Source organism: Ovis aries, chromosome 10, assembly GCF_016772045.2.
Source record: "Ovis aries strain OAR_USU_Benz2616 breed Rambouillet chromosome 10, ARS-UI_Ramb_v3.0, whole genome shotgun sequence".
NCBI lineage: Eukaryota > Metazoa > Chordata > Mammalia > Artiodactyla > Bovidae > Ovis > Ovis aries.
The window spans coordinates 31,947,895-31,973,909 of record NC_056063.1 but is presented as its reverse complement, the minus strand read 5'-3'; the positions used below and the strand labels follow the sequence as shown (position 1 = coordinate 31,973,909).

At 42.7% G+C, this 26,015-nt stretch overlaps 1 protein-coding gene across 6 annotated transcripts in view; it reads right to left on the bottom strand.

Moving 5' to 3' along the window:
• Positions 1-26,015, bottom strand: part of FLT1 (fms related receptor tyrosine kinase 1) — a 208,841-nt gene that overhangs the window by 130,734 nt on the left and 52,092 nt on the right. For all 6 annotated transcript variants that reach the window (XM_015098156.4, XM_060394469.1, XM_042254849.2 and 3 more), the window contains 7 exons: positions 13,088-13,212; positions 8,901-9,063; positions 8,651-8,787; positions 4,744-4,918; positions 3,244-3,361; positions 795-964; positions 26-185 (listed from right to left, as the gene is read on the bottom strand). In XM_015098156.4, the coding sequence (XP_014953642.3) occupies positions 26-185; positions 795-964; positions 3,244-3,361; positions 4,744-4,918; positions 8,651-8,787; positions 8,901-9,063; positions 13,088-13,212 (1,048 nt within the window). The remainder of the gene's footprint in view (positions 1-25; positions 186-794; positions 965-3,243; positions 3,362-4,743; positions 4,919-8,650; positions 8,788-8,900; positions 9,064-13,087; positions 13,213-26,015) is intronic.

Sequence of the window (26,015 nt, the reverse complement as noted above, 5' to 3'; positions counted from 1 at the left end):
CATTTGAGAAACAAACTGTGCCTACCTTGCGTTGGAGAGATTATGGGTACAGGGGTGCCAGAACCACGTGACGGCAGGCATGGGGACTCCATAAATGGTGCAGGTCAGGATCTGTCTGCTGCCCAGTGGGTACAAGATCGGATCCGGGAATGATGATACAGCCTTTTCGTAAATCTGGGGTTTCACTGAAAGGAGAGAACAGGACAGAGGTGGAGAACTGGTCTAGCAACTGGACCACAACACCAAGGACCACGTTCTCGCTGGCTTTGATGTCAAGGAGACAAACGTGGATGAAAACCAAACCTGTGTGACTGTCATCTTAATGTCAATTGAAAAGCAATAGATGTGTTTTGATTCCATGGTACGTACGTTCTGATCACAATGATGAAAAAAAAAATCACATTGCTACGTGAGATAAGAAGCAACCATGAAATAGTTGGGATGGGGGCATAGTGGTTTTTAAAGCAATTGAAAATTTTTAAATTTTTTTTGTTATACTGACTTTAAAAATCAATTATTAGAGTACAGTTGCTTTATAATGTTATGTTACTTTCTACTTGTACAGCAAAGTGAATCAGCTATATGTATATATATATATATATATATATATCCCCCCTTTTCTGGATTTCCTTTCCATTTAGGTCAGCACAGAGTACCAAATAGGGTTCCCTATTATAGACAGCAGGTTCTTATTCATTATCTATTTTATTTACTGGCTTTTGACACAAATTGTCACTAATTTCACCTCCACCAGAACCAAAAGAAAGTTTGAAAAGTTTAAACGGTGAACTTACCATTGACAATCAGAGTGACAGTGAAGTTTTTGAACACATTCGCCTGCTTTACACCCAGCAAGATTGTGTAGTCCCCTGCATCTTCGGGAGTCACATCTTTGATAATCAATGAATAGCCACAAATCAGATAGCGGGCAGACTTCTCAGTGGCCAGTGACCCATCTTTTAACCTGTGGTTAAGCACAGGATCAGTAAGTTATTTCATACCACCTCTTCGATAACACATTAACATTGCCATGTAAGGATGTGAGCTCCAGTTTAGACATCTAGAGCCCTGGATTCCTCAACAGCCACTTAAAACATTTAGACACTGACTTAGTAAAGCCCAGTGGGGGAATTTTAGATTGGGAAGCACTGCTTTGTTGATTGGCAAAGAGGAAGAAGTAAGCTGAGGGAAGAAAGACAAGCGATGATTTAATATACCCACATGGATGCTGCTTGCTACTGTGACTTAAGTATTAACGCAGAAGCACAGGCTGATTCCATCTGAGATGTTTTTTCAGAGTTCTCCATGAGGCTCCATCGCAATACAAGGGTCATTGTAAGTCAGATCAACTAGATCACTTCTCCAGATAAAAACAAAAATAGACTTTCCCATTGTGGCCTCATGTGGAGTTCTTATTAGTCATATAAATGGTCACACCAGTTGTCCCTTTCATAAGCTATAGTGAAATCAAGATTATCAAGGTTCTTTCCTCTGGGAAAGATTAAGGCACAAAACTCACAAACAAAAGGTATAAACTTAAAAATAATTTTTTTTAAACTTTAAAGACAGACTCAATGCCTAGATATCAATTACATACAGAAACGAGAGTCAGGCTAGAAGGCTCACCCTGGCTCTGCCACTGTATGCCGTGAACTTGACTAAGTCACTGATTCTCAGTTTCTCCAAGTTTCTCAAAGATCTCTTAACTGTAAAACTCTGTGATTCCATTAAGTGGCACAGTTCTTTCAGCGGGCATTCTTCATAGGCTTCCCTGGTGGCTCAGTGGTAAAGAATCTGCCTATCAGTGCAGGAGATGCAGGTTTGATCCCTGGGTTGGGAAGATCCCCTGGAGAAGGAAATGGCAACCCACTCCAGTATTTTTGCCTGGGGAATCCCATGGACAGAGGAAGCTGGTGGGCTACAGTCCATGGGGTCACAGAGTCAGATATGACTGAGTGACCAAACAACAAGTAGGAATTTATTGTGTTCTGCATAAAGCTGTAATGTTAGCAATGGCATTGGTTCATAGGCATGCAAACAAATTCTAATTCCCAGTAGGTCTCATTTCCAAAGCAGCAAAATGCGTCATTTTAAACCACGCATTTTGCTGTGATTATAAATCCCATTTTAGTATTACTTTAAATTATTTCTTATGAACAAGTCATTACTTTCAAAATTGGGTTTTTTTGTTTGTTTGTTTTAGGTCTTTGCTACTTAGCTACTGGAGAAATTAGCAGTGTTGAACAGAGGACTATGTACTTCCTAGAGTGGAGTGTATATTTCTATTGGAATAACACACATTCATAGGAAATTTACTATTAAACTTTTTAAATATTGTGAAACAAAACCTCTCTTCTACTGCAACGACAAGAAGGGACATAGCACAAAGTCTCATTTTCTCTTTAATGCCCTATTAACGATGCAGAGGAAAACTAAAATGCTACACCCATTTGATATTGAAAGCAAAACATGCTCTGGTTGAGATTCTATATTGTGTGGGTTGTTTTCCTAATCAGTTATGCACTATACTCTTTGGAATGCAATGGCTTGGGCCAAAGATCCTGGCATTTAGAAATGATTTCACAAAATGATTGCAGATTATCAACAGATTACATTGTTTTACATCAGGTGTTGGGCTCGCATTAAAAAAAAAAAAAAGTTGCTTAAATCATTTCTGAATATGCAAACTTCCAGCCAGAAAACCTTTTAATTAGTTCAAGTAGGGCCATGGGTGCACCCCTGCCACCAAATCAGTCTTGTCTCTATTAACGTTTAATTTTAAAACAAGACTGGAACTTTCAGCCCAGCTGTACCTAAAAGAATTATTTTCCGATTATAAGAGAATTATTATCCTCATCACAAGGGCCCACTTCTTCAGGGTTAATAGAGCATGTTACATCCTCAAGATCCTTCCTAATCGTTGCTCAACATACTCCATTCAGAGGAGGTTGACATCATAGGAAGGTTTAGAGAGGCAGAAATTTAGTCGCTGAATGACTAAACCGCCATGAGCACTCAAAACACCCTAACCCTTGCTCCGTCCTGTTACATTATTTGTCCTCCCCATCAGCCCTTCCCACTCACTCCGCTCCGAGCCTAGAAATCAGCCCAGACCCTAGTCTTCCACTGTTGTCTGGGAAATGTATATTGTTTCTTTTCAGGAATTCAAGTCTCTCAAGGCTCCTGCATCTTCCTACTGACAAAGCATGTCTTAAGCTGCGAGGAACATGACTGTGATCCTACCAGGCAACTTCTGGAGCGGGGAACGCCTTCACTCTCACGGAGAGCCGGTAAGACCGCTTGCCAGCTACAACCTCAAACAGCCGCTGCTGTTGAGGCCTCACAGTGATGAATGCCTTGTCTTCAAAAGAAGAGAGAAATCCATTAGAAAAGATTATCTGTAAACAAAACCGAACCAAAACCCCATTCAAGGAGGGTGCAGCCAGGGAAGAAATGGAACTGAATTACTGGTGGCTCAGATGGTAAAGAAGCTGCCTACTATCTGGGAGACCTGGGTTTGATCCCTGAGTTGGGAAGATCCTCTGGAGAAAGAAATGGCAACCCACTTCAGTATTCTTGCCTGAGAAATCCCATGGACAGAGGAGCCTGGTGGGCTACAGTCTATGGGGTCACAAAGAGTCAGACACAACTGAGCAACTAACACACATGCTCAAGTACTGATCAGTGAATAAAACTATTTAGAAGTACCCAAACAAGTGAAATATTTGCAAAATCAAATGGTCCCTGGGACATAAAAGCCCAGTGGCAGGGCAACAGATACACCTTACACATCTATATTATAACAAAAACATATAAAGTTACTTCTAAAAAAAACCAACCTGGCCAATATGAGTGCCGTGGGAGAAAGTTGTTCTATGTGCTCTAGAACAACTAATTTGATATAAAACATCAACTGGAACAAGTCAAAAGAATATCAAAGGCATTGGTAGAACTGTCCTCCAGCTTCTGCTCCTTACAAGGTTATCTTTTCAATGGCAGAAATAAAATTAGGTTTTTAAGACTTCTGAAGAGGTTAAAGTATTTTCTTGACAGAATTTGCCTACTGGAATTAAACAATAATATCAGGATTTCATGGGAATAAAATCAGGGATAAAAGGACATCTGTTCTAAGTAATTTATCACGGCGTATTTTTCTCCAAATCAGTATGATTTCAGAAATTTCTTCCATAAGTTAAAGGTATAAATAATTGTATTTTTGTGTTTTGTTCATGTAAAGTGAAGTGAAAGTTACTCAGTTGTGTCCAGCTCTTTGCAACCCCATGGACTGCAATACATGGACTGCAGCCCGCCAGGCTCCTCGCTCCATGGGATTCTCCAGGCAAGAATATTGGAAAGGGTTGCTATTCCCTTCTCCAGGTGATCTTCCTGACCCAGGGATTGAACTTGGGTCTCCTGAACTGCAGGCAGATTCTTTACTGCCTGAGCCACCAGGGGAGCCCAGTGCAACACTAAACAAATAACTTTATAGATTCTAATATGATCTAACTGACTTATTATCCACAATAAATTTGTAAGGGAAAGATACTTGACTCAGTGCAAAAGTATTACAGTTGAAGAACACTTAATGTGATTTGCACTTGGACAGGGGGTGAAGGGAGATAAAGTTGTATTTTTTCATGACAGGCTACCTCCTTTCCAAAAGAAAATTTACATGATTTATAGAACTGTACCTCCCCCTGCCCCAAATCTGCAGTGACTAGAAAGCAGCGAAGGGTTGCTTACCATATATATGCACCGAGGCGTTAACAGACTTGAGTGATAGCCCGCTTCTCACACGACAAGTGTAAAGCCCTTGGTCTTCCTTCTGCACTTTGTCAATAACGAGGATACTGTAGAATACGTTATTGTGGGGACTGCGTTGGTCGATGCGCTGCCTTATACTGGCTCTCTTATTTACCTAGAAAGAAAATGTATAACAGATGTAGCAGTAGTCATGGGTTGCGTGTAGAGTTATAGCATTTCTAAAATCATTCCTACAATCTGTAATTTTCTGCTAAGAGGCAAACCCACTCAGAGCAAGCTGCTCAGAACCACAGCTCTGTCTAGACATGTTTCTAACACGTGCCATAGCGTCCTGATTCAGCACTTCAGGTTCTTCAAATGGACTTTCACATGTACACTATCTTAACAGTTCCTTGCAACAAGCCAGTGAGATTGGTGAGGTTATTGCCTTTTTGCGGATAAAGAAATCAAAGCATCAAAACATTGACCAGAGTAGCCCGGGAACTTGGGTCTTCTGAGTACAAATCTGATTCTTCCCTCTAGCACCTCTCTAAGCAGTAACCTGTTCCATAGGCAGCGACATCGGACACAAACGCAGGCAATGACTGTCTTTAGTATGTGGACTCATGGCAGGCTTTCTCCTAATAAATCACCATGTTTGAGGTTTTTTTGGGTTTTTTTTTTCTTCCTTCTAGAAATGAAAGATGATGAATCCTGGCTACACCTATTAGGGTTTAATGATCCATGTTTCATTATTTCACTATTTGAGCAAGGCTTGCCAATTTCTGCTAAGCCTCATGAAATGGGTCTGGGGACCTGCAAAGCCCTTGGCAAGTTTTAGCCAACAGTCGAGGGGTGGGGTCGGTCCCATGTTTGCAGGCCTCGGGCTCAGCACTGTACCCTGGCCACAGTGATCCACTCCTGGTTTTGCGAAGATGAGGTCACAGTGTCTTTTCCTTTCATTGTTTGCTCCTTTCTTTTTCTTACTTTTTTTTCAAGCATTACATTTTATAACACATAATATGTTATTTCCTCCTCTCAGTTTGTCCCCGTGAGGAGGCATGGAAAAGGACTCTGGAAGTTGGCCAGACTAGTCTCTGGGTCTTGACCTTAGCTCTCCCTCTGTGCCATGCTGGATAAATTCTACCTACCTGTTGGCACAGATGCGTTAAACAATTTTCTCCCTTCTTGGCAGCAACCACAGAGAAGATGTCAGTCATTGCCATCAAAAATAAGAGAATTGGTCCCTATGTGCCAGACTGAGGGACCTTCAGCAATTCTATTCGTGTTGATATTACTTCTCCCTTCTCCCTTCAGCATCAATAGGTGGTAAAAATATGATTAAAAAATGGGATGTTTTTATAGTCTCAAAAAATTTTCCTACTTTACCATGAAGAAATATGGCAAATACCACCTTAACCATGGGACCAAGATGGCATCATGTACCGCCAGCTATGACATTGAGAAGGACAACAGCATCACTTCTATTGCGCACCTGCCCAAAGTACATGGCCTGAGTCTAATAATTAGAAAAAAGACCAGAAAAACCCCAAAATAACAGGTATTCTACAAAATAACTGCTGTATTTCAAGGAAGGGAGGGCTTTCCTGGTGGCTCAGATGGTAAAGAGTCAGCCTGCAGTGCAAGAAACTCAGGTTCGATCCCTGAGTCAGGAAGATCCCCTGGAGATGGAAACGGCAACCCACTCCAGTATTCTTGCCTGGAAAATCCCAAGGACAGAGGAGCCTGATGGACTACAGTCCATGGGGTCGCAGAGAGTCAGATACGATTGAGCAACTTCACTTCAAGAGTGGAAGAGAGGGAAGGGGTCCTTTAAAAATCAACACAACAAAAGAGATAAAAATACCGAGGGACTAGTCCAGGTTAAAAGAAGACTAAGGAGAAACATTACTTTGTCAACAAAGGTCCATCTAGTCAAGGCTATGGTTTTTCCTGTGGTCATGTATGGATGTGAGAGTTGGACTGTGAAGAAGGCTGAGCGCCGAAGAATTGATGCTTTTGAACTGTGGTGTTGGAGAAGACTCTTGAGAGTCCGTTAGACTGCAAGGAGATCCAACCAGTCCATTCTAAAGGAGATCAGTCCTGGGTGTTCTTTGGAAGGAATGATGCTAAAGCTGAAACTCCAATACTTTGGCCACCTCATGGGAAGAATTGACTCATTGGAAAAGACTCTGATGCTGGGAGGGATTGGGGACAGGAGGAGAAGGGAACGACAGAGGATGAGATGGCTGGATGGCATCACTGACTTGATGGACGTGAGTCTGAGTGAACTCCGGGAGTTGGTGATGGACAGGGAGGCCTGGCATGCTGCGATTCATGGGGTCGCAAAGAGTCGGACACGACTGAGCGACTGAACTGAACTGAAAGAGATAGGACATCCAAATGGCAAGATATGATTCTAGATCAGAAATTTTGTGCTTGTTGCTGCTCTTCTTCCCAACATGTGGTAACATCTTCATTGTTTCTGCCTTGGTATCCTAAAACTGCCTCTGGGTTTTACAACAGTCTTGTCAGCAGCCACAGGCTATTTAAGTCAAAATGAAACAGGTTAACAACTTAGATCTTTAGTCCCACAAACCACATTCCCCAGGCTATTAGGCATATGTCGTGACGTGGAATGTACTAGACCACTTCCATCACAGAAAGGTCTATTGAACAGGGCCACTTTCAAAGTAATGGACATTCAACAGATGTATCACCATAGTCTTACAGCAGCAACACTAAAAGGATAAAAAATTCCTTCCCTCCTTACACGTATTAAGAATATATGGCTTCTAGCAAAACCCAGAACATATTGCCACAAGTTGTAGCAATCTTATTTCAACCATTTTCTAGAAAATACCTTATGACTGATGAGTCTTTAATATGTCCCTATGGGGTCTTTGCGGTACCTTTTGTTGCCAGTTTATTCTGTTTTCCTAGTAAGAAGTATGAATATTGTACACCACAGGGAATATAGCCCAGTATTTTGTAATAACTGTAAAGAGAGCATAATCTATAAAAATTCTGTTTCACTATGTTGCATACCTGAAGCTAAACTAACGTTGTAACTCAGCTGTACCTCAATTAAATAAAACAGTGGCTGGGGACTGCCGCACTCACCTTAATTCTACACACGCCATCTAACACATCTCTGTAATGTATACATAAATTAATCATAAGCTAACTTTGTGACTGGGCCACCTGAATGATGTAACCAACGGTTTACCTGGGATCAGACACATAAAAAATGGTGCTGGACTCACTGTCGGACGATTCTCAACAGTTTATCAGAGATTCCCCCTGTATACATATTTAAAACAAAGATTGTTTGCAAGGATGTTTAATTTGAACAAGGGAACCCAACTCAGGCTTCATTCTTTTCATTTTTCTGAAAGACAGAATCACTCCTTTGTCCCTTGACAAACGGAATATTCGGTGGCTGGGTTACATTATCTTTCCCAAACATGCTCCAATCAGGTGCCTGCCTGTCTGCCGGTCTCTTCAATTAATGCGCCGACAAAAAACTTTTTGCTGTTGTTGTTACAAAAGATAGCCCCTGCCTGGCACGTTGTGATAAATTTCTTTCTCATCTCTAAATCCTAGAGACTCGTTTCCAAGAATGAAACAATTCCCTTTTCCACCCAGAATCATGCAATAGAAATACCAGCCTATACACTTCCAAACAAAACCTCCAGACATCAAAAGACGGTATCTCTGCAGATCATACTCACAACACGTCAGGGAAGAGAAGCACCCGAACCAAACCCAAAGCTCCTTTATTGGCTCTGCCAGAGGCATCAGAATATTCTGCATTTTCTCCCTCACTTCAAAAACTCAGTTTAGCATCTCACTTGCAAAAACGAAATACTGTCCTATAGAAGAAATAGAAAAGGAGGTCACTCACTTCTCCAGGGTATCTCCAGGTCATCGCAACTCTTGTGTTCAATGGGGTGGTAGCTGTGCAGTTGAGGGTGAGCCTATGGCCTCTCAGTAGTTTGACTGGGCTTGGTGTGCTTATCCAGACATCTGTGATTATGTTGGCTGCAAGCATGAGAAGTCATGTTAAAACAAACAAACAAAAAATCAACGTTTCATTAAGCAGATAAACCCTTGAGCATCCCGGCGTATGTTTATGCTTCCGGAACATCACTTACTTTGCCGAATTATGAGATAGTTTAACTTGTACAAATATCCATTCACTGTCGTCTCGCAGGTCAAAAGCCCCACTTCTCTGTAGGATGCTTTATGTATTATAAAACCCCTCCTACTGTCCCAGATTATTCTTTTTCCATCGGCGATCAGAGTATCAGATGGAAACTGGAAAAGGAAGAAATGTGTGTTCACAAAATCGTATTAGTGCTATGGTGAGAGCTTCACTCATAGTTTGTAATTTTTGAAATATAAGTTTTATCTCAAATGAGAATAGTGCAGGTAGAAACTCCAGGTTGCCATAATTGGTTCTTTAGTTTTCTTTGCGTGTAACAAATGATACATTAACCATGATAAATTATTGTCAACAACATAACTTGTTTTAGTCTTAGCAGCAAGCTGCACCCACCTAGGGCATACCTAGTTGTCGTTTGTCAGAATTCTAGCAGGACCCTGTGTCTCTTCAAGCCTCTGGGAGTCTCTGTAACAAACTGGCCTGATGCTCAATAGGAAAATGAATTAGGATTTTTTTTCCACTAGGGCTGCCTGGTTATCTTCTTGGTCTCATCACCGGGAGCTCTTAACAAGCCAAACCTTGTCATCTCATTTTGCGTGATTTATTAAGGAGCTGGCTATCTTAAAAGGACTGCATCATCGGTGGTCCGCCAGGACTCACAGCATCAACTTGGCACTCATTGGGGTTATTATCACTCTGGGGAAACTGAGGGTACTGACTCTGCACCGGGGACGGCAACTCCCAGATGCTGCAGCTCCTGAGAGCAAAGAGAGCCGAAAAAGGATGTGAGGCCAGAGACAGTCGGGAATGACGTGCTCGCGAATTCCTAAAAGGACTGCTAAACAGCGAGTCCAAACAGAAGAAAAGAACCCACCATTTGATTCCCCCCTAATGCCTTTTCCTGCACACCAGAGAGTTAATCTAAAGCCTCTACTTTGAGTAAAGGGTCACTGCTCCACAGAGCTGCTGCTGCTGCTGCTGCTGCTGCGTCGCCTCAGTCATGTCCGACTCTATGCGACCCCATACATGGCAGCCAATCAGGCTCCCCCATCCCCGGGATTCTCCAGGCAAGAATACTGGAGTGGGTTGCCATTTCCTTCTCCAATGCATGAAAGTGAAAAGTGAAAGTGAAATCGCTCAGTCGTGTCCTATTCCTAGAGACCCCACGGACTGCAGCCTACCAGGCTCCTCCGTCCGTGGGGTTTTCAGGCAAGAGTACTGGAGTGGGGTGCTATTGCCTTCTCCAGCTTCACAGAGCAGCAGAGCCAAATTCCCTGATGCCAGATTGTCAGCCAATTTCAGAGGCAATGGTCTGATGACCACTATTATTTATCCCCAGTTGGAAAAGGCAGGGGGATCAGATCACCTTCTCACAACAGATTATAAAGATTCATAGCATTAACTGGAGAAGGCAATAGCTCCCTACTCCAGTACTCTTGCCTGAAAACCCCATGGATGGAGGAGCCTGGTGGACTGCCATCTATGGGGTCGCACAGAGTCGGACACGACTGAAGTGACTTAGCAGCAGCACCAACAGCAGCACTAACTGCCATAAAGAAGCTCAAGTCTTCTCTGTCTTCTTTTTAAAAGTACACACCACCTTGAACCACTCTATCCATCGATCCACAAGTATCCTGCTTGTGGAAGGAACGAATCGGACTGGGATGTGTGACCTGATGGCAGAGATTTCTGTTTCAAAAGCACTAGCTGCCTCTCCCAGTGAGTGTATGTTCACCCTGGTGTGCGTCCCCAGAGCCTGACGTGGGTTTGAGATGAACTGCATCCTGTTTACGAAGAACTGAAAGCAATTAAAGGGTTCATTTCACGTTTTAGTACATTAGGAGGCTACTTGTAACCTTGGGAATGCTCTGCACTCCCTGGCAGGGGGATTGGGAGGGTGGGGAGGAGAAAGAACCTTCTTTTCTAACTTGGTGCAAACTATTAAAAGGAAAATCTCAGAAAAATTTACAACCGGGATTGAAATCTATCAATGCTTGAAAACATGAGAAATGCTTTTAAAACACGAGAAAACAAGTATGTGCTGAATCTAAAAGAAAGGTTGGCTGATGGACTTTCTCTGTACCACCAAAAAATACATTCAGTGTTCCTCTGAAGTGTGTTTCTTACTCCCGTCTATCCACGGCTGCCACTAGCTGCAGTCCACTGACAGCCACGTTATGTCTAGCTGACAAGAGCTACAACAGCAAAAGCCTACAGAGCCCGTCAGCTGTGGCAATCGCTGTGTGTGCCCTAAAGAGGCAGGAAGATGGGCAGCCTTGCAAGAGAGCAGGGCACAGGGAGCTGTCACCAGCTGACCAGGGTTCTACTGAAGCAGGCTGGGGAAAAAGGAGAGGGAAGGGGCAGCAAATTAGAAAAAGAGGGACGGGAAGAGAAGAGGAAGGGAAAGACCTCATGGTAATGTCATGTCAGCATATATATGTAATTTTTAATAGTTAGAATATTTTGGATATGTATATATGATATACCAAAATCCTTGTTAGAATTTTATGCTTCTCTCACTCGCTTTTCTTTTGTATCATAGAGCTGGGCGGGGAAACAGAGAAAATAAGCTTTCCTTCCTGAAATGCTTGCAGGTGAGAATTTGGGAAAATTCCTCAGACAGATAAGCAACCTGCATTAGGGCCAGAAGGCAAGGGGCTTACATGAAACGAGAAGTTTCATATCCCCATGGTCTGCCCCATATTCATCACAGAGCAATTATCATCTTGGACTAAGGGGAGTAATGCCAGGCTCTTGAAAACATCACTTGATAATACATTGATTACCGGGCATTAAACTGTTAGATATGTAACACGGATAGCAACCTGTGAATGGGCTTGCTTGTGCCAGGCAAGGTCCTAAGTGTCTTCCAAGCACCTCACGTAGCCTTCCTGACAGTCAGGTGAAGGGGTACTCCTGTAACTCTCCCATCTCTCCAGTGAGGACACTGCTGTGGAGGGAAGTCTCATAACTTGCCCATCTATCTGGCAGGTAAGTGGACAGGGAGGGGAGGAAGAATCCAGGCTGTATGATCCCAGCCTCTGCTCTGAACCACTCTGGTCCTTCTATGCAAACAAAACCATCAGCAAAGGATGGAGGAGCCCGGGAGCAGAAGATGGAACATGGGCTAAAATGCTCCATGTGGCCCCAAAAGCCCCTCACTCCCTGGGAACCTCAGTTTTTTCTTCCACCGACCGAGTTTGACTCCCCTGCGGTTTCTTCCTTGTCTGCCATGATTTTATATTTCCTGGCAATGGCACCCACTGTGACGGAAGCCTTGGCCTGTCACTAATGGACTGTATTGAAGATGTCACTCCACCATGTAGGGGAGTGAATGCAAGGCATGAAGACAGGGAGATACCTTATCACATTTCAGGATTCAGGGCCAATAGGTGATACTGAAAATCACTCTGGATTCTTCCAATTTGACTACCGTCACCACCTGAGTCCCAATCTCCATGTGATGGGCAGTGCCAGGAGATGCCTTAGACAGTGTTCATTTTTCCTAAGCTCTAAGAACCCAGGATTCACTGCAGTTTTCCATTTGGGGAGTTTTTATCTAATTCTCAGACTTAGCACTACCCCTAAAGTAACGAGCTGAAATACTTGGCTTGGCACATTTTAGAGATTTTTGTCTTTATTAGATTTTACTTGAAATCATTTTCCTTCTCTTCACGTATAATTTACAACATAAATATGAAGAAAACTCTCACTTAATAGTTTTTTATTTCCCCTAAGAGGTTAAGTTTAGATGCTCGGCAAAAGATAAGCCTTTTGTTATCAGGGAATTCCCAACTCAGACCAAAGCAACAGTTCTCAGATGCCTGGAGAGGCAGGTATCCTGCCTGGCAGTTCTGCCTTCAGCCAAAATCTGGATAATTAATTTGTATACGCCATAGAATTGGTTTTTCTGACATTTACAGACATTTGAATTTGTGGCAATGCATAAAAATTTTCATGATTTTGGTTCTTCTGTGATTCACATAGATTTATGCCCAGAACATTATCCTCTTATTCCATTTAAACACACACATGGGTATAACATCTAGCACTCAGACTTCTGAGTAAAACGCTGTTATAGAAAAGTATGTCAGCAAACTATTTCAGAGACAGAAGAAAATAACTCACAATACATTCTGCTCACTTGCGGTAAAGAGCAGGTGAGAGAAGTTTTACCTTTTTTAAAGTAACATTGATGCTGGGAGACGAGACCCGGCAGGGGATGACCACCTTCTTCCCTTCGGTCATATTTATAACCTTAGGGATTTCACTGTGCGTGTCTACGAAAGGTCTACCTGGATCTGAATGAGAAGAAAATGAAAACACACACATATAAATGACTGTATGATGAACACCCAGACACTGAAGCTGGCGAGGCAACGTGGGGACCACCATACACCTTCCCATTCATGTAACACCCATACATCCATATTCTTCTCTCCCACCCGGCCCTCCGCGTTTCTGCCCAGATACAGAATGCTTCTCTAAGGAAACCGAATTCCTTATTCAGGTCTTGGCCTCCAATCAGCAGACCCCCGAGGCCCAGTCCCTACTTTGCAAATTGTGACCTGGGGGATGGGGTGAGGAGTGTTTAGGTCATTCTGAGAAGAAGCCGTAAAAGTGCCCAGTGAGAGTAAGGTGAATATTCTGCATAAACGCCTTCCCACAGCTTTGCAAAGGGCCTCAGGAAGCGCCCTCCTGAGCTTTTGTCAGAAGTCAGAGGGGGTGGGTGCGCAGGTCCGCAGTCTTAGGAGCACCAGGTTGGAGAGAGGATTTCCATTTGAATGACAGAAACGTGCCTCCACCGCTTTCTGCAGCTTAAAGGCCGACAAGTAAAACGAGGAGGTCTGAACTACTTCAGGGGCGGGGGTAGGGAGAAGGCAGGAGAAGCAGGGTGAACACTGTCTGTATTTCACAAGCACGTGTGTCCAGTTCTTTAGCCCGCACTGCACGGCTACGAACAGCAAAGCACGCGCGAGTGCGCGCGAAGAGACCTGGAAAGGGCTTTACCTGATCCCCAAGAGACCGCCTTTAAAAGCATGGCACAGTCAACTACAAATCGGCCTTGCCTTTTACCTCTACAAGGGTTAAATCGGGTGCCTCTGCAGGGCTGACCTCCCTTCAACAACCTCTGAAGGGAGCTCAGGGTGGATAGCAGGAGTGAGGCGCTCTGGGAAAAATGGGCAGAGTCAGAGTCAGTCTTCAGATAGTTAGATATGCTCAGGAGATGACTTTATGAGCCCAATTCTTGCATCTCCTCATATCTAAAAATGCACTAAAAATCCTTCCTGGTGACATCTGCTCCTCAAGACAAGCAGAAATCTTCTGCAAAAAAATAATATATGCTTGACTGCACGTACTTACCCTTCACCAAAATCACATATATGTTGACCTTCCCCACCCCTCTCCTGCCTCTTTGGAGCAGTTTCTCAGAGCTATCTGAGATGCTGTCTCCCAAGCTATAGTCCTCATTTTGCCCCCAGTAAAACTTAACTCACGACTCTCACATTATGATTTTTTTTTTCAAGTCGACAGCATTTTGTCCACCTCAGAGGTCAGAAGAACTCAAACCACTTGCTGGGCTTCCCTGCAGTTCCTGCAGGGACAGGACTGAACATTCTTTCAGAAACACTCTCGTAGTCCACCTCGCCCTTGGAATCCCCTGACAACGATCTCTTCAGGAAGCACTGCTCTTAACTTCTCCCCTTGGACCCAGCCCTCCCTGCGCAGATGGAAAGAAGCCCTGTGCAGACTCTCCGCCGGGCCCCCACCTGCTCGCCATTCAGAATAATCCTGGATGCTGAACAGAGAATGGAGAAAAATTACGGGCACGATGGGGGCCCTGGCTGCCGGGACTGACTGGGGGCTGCAGACGTTGTTATGAACTGTGTCTCCCCCTGCGGCGCCCCACCCCCCCAATGCAGATGATATGTTCTAACCCCAGCACTGCAGAATGTGACCTCACCAGGGTCAGACAGAGTCACTGCCAATAGAGTTACTTCAGTTAAGTAGGTGGGGCCCTAGTCCAATAGGCCTGGCGTCCATATAAGATGATGGCCGTGTGAGGAGAGACACCCAGGGAGAATCACACGGAGACAAAGCAGAGACGGAGCAACGCAGTTGAGGTCAAGGCCACGGAGGGTCGCCAGCCCCCCTCAGAAGGTAAGGAGAGGCAAACGGGGGCTCCCTACAGGCTTCAGGGGGCACGGGCCTGCCTCCACCTCGAGTGTCTAGAATGTGAAATGATAAAGTTCTGTAGTTTTAACACACACACACACACACACCCACTCCACCACCACCAAAAAAGGGACCTTGCTGTAGCCCGCTGAAGGTGGCGGTGTGTAACATACACCAGAGAGGGCCCTAGAGGGACTCGATCGATATAGCTCATTTGGATGATCTGAAACCCCTGAACAATTCCTCCTGGTCTCCTGGGAAGCCTTCCTGGGCCAGCCCTTCCTGCTTCCCATCCCAGCCCACCTCAGGGGCTTTGCCAGCAGCCCCAGAACTCTCCTGTTATAGCACCTAACACACGATGTCCCTGGGTACACGTGGGATGATGACTTCTTAGGAGAGGAGACAGACGGTATTCATCTCTGCCTCATATGAAATGAATGAATGAGCCAGTTAACGAACTACTCTCCAACCCTGTCATTTTACAGATGAGAAGAGAGAGGCGTGAACAGGTGCAGAGAGTTATCTCACTGTGAACAGAAACCCCAGAGGCCAGTTTCTTCTCCTGAGCTCCAGTCCAAGGATCCTTCCCTGCCCCACCTCCCCTCATCAGAGCCCGCTCCCTCGTCATAGGAAGCACTGTTGTTGGCAATTGTTTTTCAGAGACAGGCTGATTGTCACAGTTTTCTGGGGCAAGTATGTGTGATGTCACAGGGTCTGGAATTCCCAGACAAGGATGCTCATCAAGGGTCAGGGCTGGGGTGGGGGTGCCTTTGGGACAGCCTTAGGACAAGGCTCAGAGTTGGGGGAGTGAAGGGGACAACAGATTGTGGTTAAGACCGTATCTTTTAGGAGAATTTAGGGCTGACTAGTGACCCATTCCAGTATTCTTGGGCTTCCCTTGTGACTCAGCTGGTAAAGAATCTGCCTGCAATGCGGGAGACCTGGGTTCAATCCCTGGGTTGGGAAGAGCCACTGGAGAAGGGAACAGCTACCCAATCCAGTATTCCAGCCTGGAGAATTACACGGACTGGACAGTCCATGGGGTCACAAAGACTCGGACACGACTGACTTTCACTTCACGTCAGTGGTTAGGACTCGTACTTTCACTGCTGCTGAGGGCGCAAGTTCAAATCCTAGTCCAGGAAAGATGAGCAGCGTGACCACACACACACACACAAAAGCACTTCACAGCCAGGGTTTGAATCCTAGCTCTGGCCCTTACTAGCAGTGAAAGAAAGTGAAGAAAGTGAAGTCACTCAGTCGTGCCCAACTCTTTGCGACCCCATGGATAGTAGCCTGCACCAAGCTCCTCCGTCCATGGGATTTTCAAGACAAGAGTACTGGAGTGGGTTGCCATTTCCTTCTCCAGGGAATCTTCCCAACCCAGGAATCGAACCCGGGTCTCTCACAATGTAGACAGTGCTTTACTGTCTGAGCCACGTGGCCAAAGCATTTCACCAATACCATCCCTCATCTGTAATACCTATCTCAAGGGTGACACGAATTCACACATATAAAATGTTTAGAATGGTACCTGGCAGATGTGTGCGTGTTAGCCATCAATTTTCTCATTATAAGAAATCTGAACTTGAGAAAGGGGGGTTAGGCTGTATGAAAATAATAAATTATACTCAAGATCTAAACTACAGAAAGTACACATTTATATTCATATAATGGCGTTAAAAAAAGGCAAAACAAATACACTAAAATGTGAGCCATGATTCCCTTTGAGTATTGAGTTGTTATTTTCTTTGTGACCCCGTGGACTGTAGCCTGCCAGGCTCCTCTGTCCATGGGATTTCCCAGGTAAGAACACTGGAGTGGGTTGCCATTTCCTCCTCCAGGGGATCTTCCCCACCCAGGGATCGAATCTGAGTCTCCTGTGTTTCTTGCATTGCAGGCAGATTTTTTTTACCATTGAGTCACCAGAAAAGCCCTTCTGTTTTTGTCAGATTTTCTAGAATGAGCATGTATGATTTTACAATAACATTTTAAATCATTGCATGTAAGTCTCAATGTCTAAAACATTTTTACTTGAGGAAAACTATAAATTTTGCATGTGATTTACATCAGTTTTGTCCAGTATACTAGAAGGAGGCATTAACTATCACATTAATAGTTATATGTCTATTAGGAAGGCTCAGTGAGTGTAGTAGCATCGGTAGAGAGGAAGAGTTAATTATACAGAGACAAAGATTCACTTATCAGCACAAAATTCCTCCCCTGAATAAAACTGCTGAGCTGGACATCCAGGCAGGACTACTGGGATTCGATCAATTCCTTTCCTTCCTCCTGTGAGTCTATATTTTTATCTCCTTTGTGAGTCCCAAGGTAAACACAAACACCAGGAAATGGTTTAATTCATGTAACTAAATTGTAAATCCTTCACATTTAATTTACCATCTCCTTAAGCAACCATTTTCAACAAAGGACACTGGCATAAAATGTTCCTGAGGAAACAGTAAACCTTGGTGTAGTCATTTTTAGTCTAATGAATGCCAATCCCACAAGAAAACAAAAACAGCTAATGCAACATGCCTTTGAATTTCATCTTGCCCTCGGTTCACACTGGATCCCTCGAACACCTGAATTTCATGATATCTATTGGCCTTTAAAAGTCAATGTCAATTTTAGCACTGGGCCCACTGTTCAAAAAATATCAGAACTTCAATGATTGGTATCCATCCCAGCATAATTCAAAACACACCATTTGTAGCGCAGTTAATAGTGGCATTATAAATCCACTATGTTTACAAATGAACTTATGCCTACAGATACACACACACTATTCTCCAGGCTTATTAATAGTATATTTCCTCTGCAATTTGCTTCAAGGAAGGGCTAAGAATGAACTTGCCTGACATATTATAATACAAACATTTTTTGTTTTGTATGACCACAGATACAGAAGAGGTCACGGTTCCATTAATATCACCAGTAAAACCACTTACTACTCCCATAGGACACATTTGTCATCGTCACAAAATTAAGAACGACTTCTAAACCCAGCCAGCGCCGTGGAGTGGTTTCCTGAGCCCAGAGTGGCTGGTTGTTGAAAGAGTGAGGAAGAGCTGCTCCGGAGACCGCTGGTGTTCCCGTGGTGCAGACACACTGTCACCAGGGACTCAGGCCACACCCAGAGGCAGGGAGGTCACACCACCCTCCCCTCTCTGAACTCTTAGAACTCAAAGCAGCGACAGGAAACTGGCACAGAATGAGGTTTTCTCATCCAGTTGGAGTAGCTGGGCTGCCATCCTTCAGGACATCGGGCAGACTTGGGCACAGGGGAAGATCAAACAGGGACCCTTGCTCAGGGTGGTATTATACCTACTTTTTCAATGTGTTTTTCCTTTTGAAATCTGTAATCACTCTGGCATATCAAGGCACACAGACATAGAGGTCCCAGCATGGCAGGCTTCATGCCACTCTATTTCCCAAGGGCATTACCTAGGAGCTCTTCTATGGATTGTGGAGCAAGTGAATGGCCCAAGGATTTTAGCGGGTTTTTCAGACTGAAGAGGAGCTCAAGAGTAAACATCTTATTTCCGAGTGCTTGTTCATTCCCATGATTTTCATAAACCTTTTCTTGATTTCCTTTTCCTTTCATTTCATTTACCTTAACTCTTAAGTCCTGGTCATGAGGGCTCCTAATTATTTTCAAGGAGGATGTGATTTTAATTTATTGAGCATGAAGTGAAGAGGATCAGAAGGTAATTAACCAACACCATGAAAAGGAGCCTATCTAGAAATGACAGTTTTCACATCGCACTTTTGACTTTAGTTGCCCACCAAAGCTTTTGAGAATTCAAAACAGAGCTTTGGAGCAACCACAAGAAAGCTGAAATAGCTATACTAATATTAGATAAATAGCTATTGTTGTTCAGTTGTTAAATATTAGATAAAATAGACCAAAACAAAAAACATTACTAGAGATAAAGAGGGCAGTTTGTAATAACGATAGAGTCCAGCAGGAAGATAATTATTTCTTTGGAAGGAATGATGCTAAAGCTGAAACTCCAGTACTTTGGCCACCTCATGCGAAGAGTTGACTCATTGGAAAAGACTCTGATGCTGGGAGGGATTAGGGGCAGGAGGAGAAGGGGACGACCAAGGATGAGATGGCTGGATGGCATCACGGACTCGATGGATGTGAGTCTGAGTGAACTCCGGGAGTTGGTGATGGACAGGGAGGCCTGGCGTGCTGCGATTCATGGGGTCGCAAAGAGTCGGACATGACTGAGCGACTGAGCTGAACTGAACTGATGAAGATACGATAATTATAAATATATATGCAACTAGCAACAGAGCACCAAAATACAGGAAGGAAAAACTGACAGGATTGAAGAATAGAAAATTCAACAATAATAGATGAAGATTTCAATACCTTACTTTCAATAATGGACATAACAACTAGAGAGATGGCTGAACAGGAAATAAAGAACTTGAACAATGCAGATAGCCAACTAGACCTAACAGACATACACAGAACCCATCACCGCAGGGTACACACTCTTCTCAAAGGCACACAGAACAGTCCCCAGGATAAACTATACACTAGGCTATAAGACAAACTTCAATAAATTTAAAAGGATAGAAATAATACAAAGTATGTTCTTTGACTACAGTGGAATGAAATCAGAAACCAGTAAGTGAAAGAAACTTGTTGTTCAGTCACTAAGTCATGTCCAAAACACCCGTAGAAAAAAATTCACGAGTCCAAAAGCTAGTTCTTTGAAAAAATAAACACAACTGACAAACCTTTTGACAGACAAGCCAAGAAAAGAGAAGGAAAGACAATAAGATCAGAAAAGAAACAGTAGCTATTACTATCGACACTACTAAAATAAAAAGAATTATAAAGGAATAATATAATTGCATGCCAATAAATTAGATAACAGATGAAATAAACAGGTTCCTAGAAAGACAAACTACTGAAACTAACTCAAAAGAAACAGACAAACTGAATATACCTATAAGAATATACCTATAACTGAATAAACCTATAAGAAAAGAGATTGAATCAGTCATCAAAATACTGCCCAGAAAGAAAAACTCAGGCCCAGAAGAGAAGTGAATTCTACCAGATATCTAAAGAATGAACACCAATTCTTTACAAATTTTTCTAAAAGAACAAAAGGCAAAAAACTTCCCAATTCATTCTATGAAGCCAGTGCTACCGGGATACCAAAACCAAAAACATCACAAAGGAAAAACACGTCAGTATTTTTTATGAATGTGGATGCAAAAAAAGCTCGATTTCCAGCAAACCAATACCTATAAAAGAATTATGCACCTGACAGAGTGGGTGTTCCAGGAATGCAAGACTGATTTAACATCCAACAACCAGTCAATGTCATTACTATACAATATTACTGGAATAAGAAACAAAAATCTCATGATCCTTTCATTAGGTCCAGGAAAAGCATTCGACAAAATCCAAACCCTTATGGAAGACAGTATGGAGATTCCTTAAAAAAACTAGGAATAAAACCACCATATGACCCAGCAATCCCACTCCTAGGCATATACCTTGAGGAAACCAAAATTGAAAAAGACACATGTACCCCAATGTTCATTGCAGCACTATTTACAATAGCTAGAACATGGAAGCAACCTAGATGTCCACTGATGGATGAGTGGACAAAGAAGTTGTGGTACATATATACAGTGGACTATTACTCAGTCATAAAATGGAACACATTTGAGTCAGTTCTAAAGAGGTGGATGAACCTAGAGTCTATTATACAGAGTGAAGTAAGTCAAAAAGAGAAAGATAAAAATCGTATACTAACGCATATATATATATATATATATATATATATATGGAATCTAGAAAGATGGTACCAAAGAATTTATTTGCAGGGCAGCAATGGAGAAACAGACATAGAGAACAGACTTATGGACGTGAGGAGAGGGGAGGAGAGGGTGAGATGTATGGAGAGTGTAACATGAAAGCTCACATTACCATATGTAAAATAGATAGCCAATGGGAATTTGCCGTATGTCTCAGGGAACTCAAACAGGGTCTTTGTACCAACCTAGAGGGGTGGGATGGGGAGGGAGATGGGAGGGAGGTTCAAGAGGGAGAGGATATATGTATACCTATGGCTGATGCAGGTTGAGGTTTGACAGAAAAAAAAAATTCTGTAAAGCAATTATCTTTTAATTAAAAAATAAATTTAAAAAATCCAAACCCCTTTTACAACAAAACACACACACACACACACACACACACACTCAAAAAACTAGGAATAGAAGGGCATTTCCTCAATCTGATATACAAAAAAAACTTAACAGCTAACAACACTCTTAATAGTAAAATACTGGATGCTTTCCCCCTAAGATTAGGAACAAGACAGGGCTGTCCACTCTTACCGTTTCTGTTCAGCACTGCACTAGGGTTCAGTGGTTATTATGAATAATGCTACAATAAACATTCTAGCTAGAGCAATTCGGCAAGGAAAAGAAATAAAAGGCATTCAGATTTGAAAGGAAGCTATTTTCAAATGACATGATCTTGTATATGGAAAATCCTAAGGAGTCCACTAAAAAAAAAAACTATTAATTGAAACTAGTAAATAAGTTCAGATTTCAGGATTCAAGATCAATATGCAAAAGTATTATAACTTCTATGTACTTTCAATGAACAATCTGAAAATGAAATTTAAAAGTTTTATTTATAACAGCATCAAAACAGAATAAAACACTCAGGAATATATTTAACAAAAGAAGTGTGACGCTTATATTTTGCAAACCACAAAAACACTGTGGAAAGAAATGAAGTAAATAAATGGAAATACTACCTATGTTCATGAATTGGAAGACTTAATATTGTTAAGACGGCAGTGCTCCTCAAATTGATCTACGGATTCATTGCAATCCCTATCAGAATGCTGGATGACTTCTTCGTAGAAACTGACAGGCTGATGCTAAAATTTACAGTTGAAAGGGACCCAGAAGGGCCAAAACCACCTTGAGAAAGAACAAAGTTGGAGGACTCACACTTTTAAATTTCAAAAGTTACTACTAAAACTATAAACAACCATGATCAAGACAGTGTGGTACTGGCATATGGACAGACACACAGGTCAGTGAAGCAGAACTAAGAGTTCATAAATAAGCCCTTGAGTCCATGGTCTGTTGCTTTTCAACCAGGCTGCCAAGACCATTCAATGGGGAAAGATCAGTCTTTTCAACAAATGATGCTGGAGCAACTCTACACACAAAAGAATAGAGGACCTTTACATCAAACCATACGTAAATATGGACTCAAAAGTATCAAAGGCCTAAATTCAAGAGCTAAAACTATACAACTTTCAGAGGAAACCACAGAGGTAAATGTGCATGATCTCAGGTTTGACACTGGATTCTTATACATGGTATCAGCAAGAAAAGAAAACAGTAGATCAATTGGGCTTCCTCAAAAGTTAAAACTTTTGTGCTTCAAAGAATACTATCAAGCAAGTGAAAAAAGAATGCACAGAATGAGAGAAAATATTCGCAAAGTATTTATTTCTGATAAGGGATTTGTATCTAGAATACAGAAATATTTATATATCTAGAATATATTAAAATCTAAATATACAGAAGCTGCTTGTGATGTGGGAGACACAGGAGACTCAAGTTTGATCCCTGGGTGTGGAAGATCCCCTATGGAAGGAAATGACACCCATTCCAGTATTCCTGCCTGGAGAATCACATGGACAAAGGAGCCTGGGTGGCTATAGTCCAATGAGTAGCAAAGAGTCAAGACAGGACTAAGCAATTAAGCACAGCACATCTTAACATTGATACCTCTAAATTTTATGCCTAGAACATAAAAATATTTTTATAATACATATTTAGAATATGTAACTACATGAAATATATTAATATATAACCTAATAAAATTGAAGAACTCTTACAACTTGGTAACAAATAATCCAATTAAAAAGTGGAAAAGAGATCTGAAAAGACATTTCTTCAAAGAAGAGGTACAAATAATCAATAAGCACGTGTAAAGATGCTCAGCATCATGAGCCATCAGAGAAATGCACACACCAAATCCAAATGAGATACTGCCTCAAATCCACTAGGACGGTGATGAAAAGACAGGGTAACAAGTATTGGCAAGAACCTGGAGAAACTGGAACTCTCATATGCTGCTTGTGGGAACATAAGATAGCCACTTTGGAACATAGTCTGGCAGTTCTTCAAATGGTTAAACATACAATTATACTTACATATGACCCGGTACTTCCTCTCTTAGGTATGTACCCTAGAGGATGAAAACTTGTTCCACAAAAGAACTAGCATATGACTGTTCACTGGCAGCATTATTCATGACAGCCCAAAGATGGAAACAATTCCTATGTCTACCTACTGGTAAATGGATGGCTAAAATGTGGGAGACCCATACAATACAGTGGAATATTATTTGGCAATTAAAAAGAAATGAAGTGCTTATACTTAGCACAACATGCATGAACCCTGACATATTATGCTGAGTGCAAGAAGACAGCACATACTTACATATTTAATAATAAAATGCCACATATTTTATTATTCTGTTTATATGAAATAAGGCAAATCTACAGGGACTGAAAGTAGATTAGTGTTTGCCTAGGGCGGGGAGGTATAGAAGGGTAAAGGGTGACAGCTAAAAGGTACAGAGATTCTTTCTGAGATAATGAAGCGTTCTGAAATTGACTGTAGTGATGGTTGCAGATGTTTGTCTATGTGCTAAAGACCATTTTTGTTGTTCAGTCGCTCCATCATGTCCGGCTCTTTGCGACCCCCATGGACTGCAGCACGCCAGGCTTCCCTGTCCTTCATTATTTCCCAGAGTTTGCTCAAACTCATGTCCATGGAGTCAATAATGCCGTCCAACCGTCTCATCCTGTGTTGCCCCTTTCTCCTCCTGCTCTCAATCTTTCTCAGCATCAGCATCTTTTCCATTAAATTGTACAATGTAAATGGGTGAATTATATGGTATGTGACTATCTCAAAACACTTATTTTGAAAGAGAACAGAACTCTGGGGTCTATCTCAGGAATGGTGACCCCCTGTTTTCTGAGCTGGAATGGTAACCGGAGATCATTCAGTGCCAACTACTTTATCTTATAGAATCCCTCCAACCTTCCTCTCCCACTCCTCTTTGCATTTGAGGAAGCCACTCACAAAAAATTTTCTCCCATGACAAAATCATCCTGATTGTAAATACCTAGTTTAGTTCCCACTTGGCAGTCCCAGGTCTGTGGGGAACATAGTGAGACATCTCTGTCTTCCTTCAGCCGGGAGGTTCCTTGACCGATGTATCTATTCAAGTCCACACAGTATTTCCTAGTGAGTCATGCTGGTTATCCAAGTGAACAAGTAAAACCTCAGCTGTAATTCGCTACCCACCCAGATTCAGAAGTGAGATAATCTCCTCTACAGCTAACCTAGGAATATCAGTGCCAGGCTCTGCCATCTACATGAGATTGTACACAAATGTTTCTATTACAGTAAGGTAAGCAGAGAGGGCAATGTTTTTCAGACTCAAGATGCTATCCTAAAATTAAACATGAATATATTATTCGTGTGATACAAAATCAAAAAAGCTTTCCTAACTGCCTACCTTCCTTCAAAAGAGAAACACACAGTTTTGCCTTATCTCATTTGGAAGTCCCATTTGTCCACTTATAATGACAAGTTGGACATTCAGTTCAGTTCAATCGCTCAGTCATGTCCGACTCTCTGCGACTCCATGAATTAGGAGAAGACAAAAGACCAAGACTTAGGAGAGAGGAGGGCAGGAAGAGTGGTTCAGCCCCTCCCCTTCTTCCTGCATCTTCTATGGATTTGCTCCTTGAAATGTGCTCACCTAGCAGCCAGGCAATTGGGGGTAATCAATAATTTCAACCCAGGGTCCAGCAGAGGGTGGGCACACGGTGTACGGCCAACTGATGTTTACTGAGAAGACACCAGACGAAGCAAGAGACAAGGTGAAATCAGGACGCGTTATGGTCCTGTGCACACAGCAACCCCACGGACTCCAGTTCTAGCTGTGTGGACATCACACATACCTCTCCGCCGGCTCAGAACCTTTCCTTTTGATTAGAGGAAAAAGCAAATACTAAATTCTGCCTTGAAGGAGAATAATTTCTCTTTAATTTACAGCTAAGACCTAAGTTAAGTTAGTTGAAGATCTAAGAAAGAATGGAGTGCCAGGGAGATGGTACGCCTGACTAGACTTTAAGTCCAGAAAGGCAGACAAGGGCGCAGTTTCTCGGGCTCCCTAGAACCTTGCTCACTGGGTGTTCACACAAGATGCTTAGTTGATTTCTATGTTCACAAAGTCCGATCTTCATCTTGATCGACTAAAACATCTCAAAAGAAAAGAAGGAAAAAGAGAAAAGCTAAGAAGCAAGGGGCGGGGGAAGGAAAGACGGACATAGAGAGGGATGACGGATGGATGATGAAAGGAAAGACGGAAGGAAGGAGAGAAACGGAAGAGGAAGAAAGGAGGGAGGGAAGAAGGAAGCAAGCAGCTCTGATGGGCAACAATTCTTTCTTCTGCTGCCAAGATGCGGGGCCGTGTCCCAAATCCTATTATTCCCAGCTCGGCCTCGGAATCAGAAGATTATAAAACTGTTAGGGGCCTTGTGTGATACCCTAACACAGCCTCTCACATTACAGAAGCAGAAGCTGAGTCCCAGAGATGAGGAAAGACCTTCCCACAGGCACAGGAATAGCATGAATGGTTGAGCCAGACCTGAATCCAGGTTTCCTGGCCCTAGGCCATCCTCTCTGCATCCACCAAAATCTAGCCCGGACTCTCAGAATGACTTAGGAGTGACAATTACACCTTCAAATACCCCACACATGGGACGGAAGGAAGGAAGGGTGGAGGGAAGGAAAGACGGTGCAGGGACATGGGGTCTTCTGGCAGGAGATCAGAAATATG